Below are 5100 nucleotides of genomic sequence, written 5' to 3'. Positions count from 1 at the left end.
CCGACACTGAGAAAATATCCAGGGAGTTGGCCTGAGGACCAGAGGAATATTTCTGAAGCCATCCTTGCAACAACTTCAGAAAATATATTCGGCTATTATCTGTATTCTATAGAAGGGGAAATGAGGTTAGGTGAAGTCAAGAAACTTGCACAAGATCACACAGTCAACAAGTGATAGAGCTGGAATTTAATACAAAGTTTGTCTGATTTTTTGAAACCTATGTCTTTAACCACCATATGAACAGACACATTTTTCTACTTTTTATGCTCTGTGTTCCATATTGACAAGAGCTAAGCGGCCAGTCCAGCAAGCTCAAGACAGTGTTTGAGTGTAAGGACTGGTCTTAGGAGTGAGGGCTTTATTGATTCCTTGGGGTCCTACTTGTAAATATTTTCCAATGTCCTTTGACTTGGGGTTGGGGAATGAATGCTAGCATTTGTGGAGCTTCTAGAATGGTTTTTATTTATTTACTTCTGTACAGTTCACAGATTTTCTTCCTTCTCATCTAATTTATAACTAGTAACATTGGAGTTATGAAGAGATTATTATTTTTAACTTTTAAGTAAAAAAACAAAACTCACAGAGGTTGTTTCTTGCTACTTAGAGCCCTTATTTACCCAGCTACTTAGGCCAAGCTAGGACTTGATCTCCTGTACTTAAGCTGCCAGTCCCACCTTCTTGCCTTTGCAGAAGGCTTTTACCTAAGGCTCAGGATTTCCTAAATGAGTCCTGAGTCAGAAACAAGCACACACCCCACACATCCACCAACAATCTTTCTTTTCAGCTTTGGAGTATGGTTTCTTTTAGATTATAGGGATCTTTCCTTCCTTGACATACCAATTCTGTTTGTGTTGGAAACCTGGAGTGCTGCTGTCATCCTGGGACAGCGTTGAGTATCAAGTTCAGAAGACTTTCTCAAACTAAACAACCTATCAGATTCCATCAAAATTGCACTAGGGAAAGTGGGAACTAATGCACTCAAATCTTAAAGCCATTATCTTTGATGAATTGATATAAAGGATTGGGATAACATTAAACTTAAGTTAGTTCCTTAGAAATGAAAGTTAGAAAATTCAACCTAAAATACATGGTATCTTTTCACAGGTGAAGTACTCAACCATTCACTTTTTTTGCTTCTATTGATGATACAAATTATTTGAATTGTGAAGAAAAAAAATCTATTTTACCACTACTTCACTGCCTGTTTCATTAAACTGTCAACAATTATTTGAAAAATCATTTAGCAAAAATAATGAAATGAAAGTCCTTGTTAAATGAGAGTCCTTGTTAAGATAACCATAAAAATGTAAACGTTTTTAAGGAGATAAACTCAAGTAGCAAGGTAGCAAGGAGTTCCTTAAAACAAACAAACAAAAAAAATCAACAAAAAAACAGTATGTATCAGTGACTCTCCCACTGAAGGGAAAAGGGACAGCCCACAGTTTGGAAAAGAGCATTCTTGGGGAGGTGAGAGCCAAGGGGAGTGACAGGTCTCACCACATGAAGTTAAGCATAATTTATAATTTGACTTATATGTATAGCCAATTTAACGCCCAAGAGAAAAAAAAATGTGTCGAGAAACATTGATGTAACTCATCAGATTATCCAGTAAAGGTAGTCACTTTTTTCCCAGAAAATGAAACAAATAAACAAACAAAAAAAACCATTGTCTATTTTGAAATAGTTTATTTTCATGTTTTTTGCAAAAACGTCAATAAATATTTAAAACTCTCTGTTAAAAGACACAAACACTGCATAATTAACACTAAACAAGGCATTATGCCTTACAAGAAAGACATAAAATGTCTAAAGGATAGTTAGAACATTGTAGTTCTTAAAGCTTCAACATGAGAAATGTTGATCACATACTGTGAAATTGTTCCAATAAATAACAACCAACATTCTTTTAAACAGTTACAAAAATAAATGTACACATGCATTCCCCTACTCTAACAATGACCTCATTATTTGCTTGGATCCCCAAGCCTCTGTCATAGCAGCTGGCTGGCATGCTGTGGGCTCCTCAGAAATATTAATTTAGTAACTAGAGAATATCTGCAAACATTTTACCTTCAAATTAAATAATCAAAAGTGAACTAACGGGTTTGACATAAAATAAAAGTATAGTACACAAGTAGAATTAATCACATAGTTAAGGATTTTACATGTAAAATATTAACACAGAATCTTAGAAAACCAGCCAATAAATAAATAAGTAGAAGAATTCTCCTAAGAGATGCTCAAAACATAGGGCTGAGACATGTTTTGTCCAATCTTGGGAGTTGAAGATTCCTCTTTTTCCTTTGATTTCTCTAAGGATAGGGTCTGCTTCAAGTATAGCCATGGATCAGCTTCCTGCTTCCTCTGGTCAGTTGGAGCTGCCCTTTAAATGAGAAAACAGTTGTCTTTAGTAGCTGCTCAGGAAAGCTGGTTTCACAGCACTCTTCTGATCAGCCCTCTAGGTTCCAGAATTTTCTGAATCTAGTTTTCCTAGCCTGGCACCAAGTGGTTACTTCTAGACTTTGTGGCAGAGACCTCTAGGCTATTGCATGCTCTTATTCAGGAAAGGGGGGATAGCGGCGTGGTGTCTGTGGTCGCTACTGAATTATTGCCTACAAACAACCAGAACCTTTTGGGTAGATGAGAACCAAGGGGAGTGACAGCTGATTACCTGTCCCACTGGGTCTCACTTCAGCTTCATAGCAACCCTGGGTAGTGGTTACTACTGTTTTCCCTAGCCAAACAATTGTCCTTGAGTCACATGACTAAGAGGTGGTGGGATCCAGATTTGCACTCAGGGCAGTCACTGCAAAATCCCTGCTCTTCACCACTAACTAAGCTTTAGGGCCCAGGTTGCAGAGAAACAAGGGATCTGCTTTTAAGGTATGAAGCACAGAAGGAACTGGGGGTAAAATGCCAGTGTTTTTTTAACAAGTGAAAAGCGTTTTCAGAGTAACTGGCACACCATTGAGAATTTTAATAAAGGCAGCTTCACCCACATTCACATGAATGGGGACGAAGAGGGGTATTGGGGATGGAGGGTACTGGAAACACCCTTCTGCACCAGAGCAGATTAATGATCTTAAAGACAAAGTTAATTGTGAAATAATCACTTTTCACTCCTTCAGCTACACCCTGGGTTTCCCTGATATGATTTTCAGGAAACAGTCATTGTAGCCAACGACTCTGGTCACGTAACTCACTTCTTTAGCATCTTAGCGATGATTTTCTTAACTAGGGGGGCTGCGGGATTGAGACAAACTTCCTGCCCATCCTTGAGAGTGGCTCTGCAGAGAGAAGAGAGAATCCATGTGAGACAGGAGGTCGGGCTGGGGGATCAAGGTGCGGGCATCGGGGCGGTGGAAGTGACAGGACTCTGTTAGCAGCAGCAGCGCGAGAGGCAGCACTTACATGACTTCGGTTCGGTCGCAGTGGGGTCCCGGGGATGTCACCTTCACACTCTGGATGTTCTTGATGTGAATTCCCTGCAATGTCTTTAGGCACTGGCAGCGCAGTTCGGTGACCACGGGCGCTCCTGCGGGGACAACAGACTTGGTTAGCGGGGCTGTCCCCCGATGGGCGCCCACCCGTCCCTTGTCCCGCCCTAGGGAAGCCAGAGCACCAATCTCACCTGCTGCGCGCCGGCAGGCGGCGACCAGGAGCAGGAGCAGCAGCGCGGCCCGGAGGAGCCGAGGGGCGCAGGGGGTGGCGGCGGTCGCGGTGCGGGCCATGGGGCTGAGCTCGGAGGTTCGGGTCGGCGGTGCCTGGAGTACAAGAGCTGGCGGGAGAGCTGGCGGAGAGGCTCCTGTGGCTCCCCGAAGTGAGCGAACCCCTTTTATCCATGGTCGAAGCGGAAAGCGCGCAGCCCCCGGGCCAGGGAAATTCCCAGACCTTCAGGTCTTTTCCGGGCCCCGGAGGCGCGGCTCCGCCCCTGGGGGGAGTTGGAGGCTGGACCTGCCGGTGTGGCCTTGCGGGACCTGCCGCATAACTCCGCTGACTCCGTGATATTGTTTCCGCCCAGATCCGCAAAGGGGCAGTGAGCGAGTCGCTGCCATGCACGAGCTACGGCCTCTGAGGGGGTGGACCGTGGGCGCCCTGTGACCCCAGTGCGCAGGGCGGGGAGGTGGGAAAACGCTGGGGGCGAATCCGTGAGACCCCCCGACAAGGGTGGCACATATTTAGAGGGAAAGAGTTAGTGTCTCTTTAGTTAACAGACCTGGGGGAATAAATCAAGGAGGGGTGAAGGGGAAAATTTTACTTTATCTATCTATCTATCTATCTATCTATCTATCTATCTATCTATCTATCTATCTTCTATTAATATGTATTCTATGCCTCTCTGTAACTTTCAATTTTGCGTATTTCATACACCTGAAGTGAATGCTGTGTTAAAAATACCGTCTTCATCTCGGATTCTAGAGAATGTTGGACCTGTTCCCTTGTTGTATATTCTCAAATCACACTTACAATTCTATCTTGGTCTTCTTTTCCATTTGCTGGTAACAGGGATCAGTGTCAAAAGTTGAATCCAGTGAGTGTTAATTTCAGTGAACGTCGTGGTCTGTGTAACAGGACCTCTTCTTCTGTGTCTCTCTGAACTTCCCTCTTCCCTCTATAATGTTGGAACTTTTCCATGTATGAGGGGTTCGGATTTGATCTAGGAAATATTGGACCAGCGGTCACCCTGAAGCTGCCAAAGGGCTCGTTCTGCAGGCTTACTTACAGGAATCACCTCTTCTGGTCTATCCTTGGACAAAACAGCGCTTGGACACTAGAAAGTAGGGACCTGCTGTGTAGCAGCCGTCCTCCGGTTGTGTGTGTTTGAAATGTGAAACGCTGCACCGTTCATCAAACCCCGTTTCATTCGCAGTAGGACCTCCAGTGTTGGTCTCCCTTACTCTAGAAACAAACATTGATGTATCTGTTTTCTGACTGGAGAATTTCAGTCTTTGAACCTGACGCGAGTACTATTAATATTTTTTCAAATAGTAAAACATTGATTGATTCAACATTAGGTATAGAAGGTTTAAAGTGTAATTCTCCAGGTTGGATCCAGACCTCTTGGAAATATGATGGGAGGCGGGAGAGGAGAAAGGAATG

At 43.5% G+C, this 5100-nt stretch overlaps 1 protein-coding gene across 1 annotated transcript; it reads right to left on the bottom strand.

The window, feature by feature from the left end:
• Positions 1 to 1754: 1754 nt before the first annotated feature.
• Positions 1755 to 3880, bottom strand: LOC117022321 (growth-regulated protein homolog). Its single transcript, XM_033106313.1, has 3 exons — positions 3632 to 3880; positions 3204 to 3535; positions 1755 to 2383 (listed from the first exon to the last, which is right to left on the bottom strand). The coding sequence occupies exons 1-2, from the start codon at positions 3729 to 3731 to the stop codon at positions 3408 to 3410; spliced, it is 228 nt and encodes a 75-aa protein (XP_032962204.1). The 5' UTR covers positions 3732 to 3880; the 3' UTR covers positions 1755 to 2383; positions 3204 to 3407.
• Between the last annotated feature and the right edge of the window lie 1220 nt (positions 3881 to 5100).

Source organism: Rhinolophus ferrumequinum, chromosome 5 (genome assembly GCF_004115265.2).
Source record: "Rhinolophus ferrumequinum isolate MPI-CBG mRhiFer1 chromosome 5, mRhiFer1_v1.p, whole genome shotgun sequence".
NCBI classification, from domain to species: Eukaryota; Metazoa; Chordata; class Mammalia; order Chiroptera; family Rhinolophidae; genus Rhinolophus; species Rhinolophus ferrumequinum.
This window is presented reverse-complemented; position numbering and strand designations above follow the sequence as displayed.

Coding starts and splice junctions, on each gene's coding strand:
- LOC117022321 (XM_033106313.1), bottom strand. CDS start 3,731: ATGGCCCGCACCGCGACCGCCGCCACCCCCTGCGCCCCTCGGCTCCTC. Junction 3,536..3,631: donor CGCCTGCCGGCGCGCAGCAG/GTGAGATTGGTG, acceptor TTGTCCCCGCAG/GAGCGCCCGTGGTCACCGAA.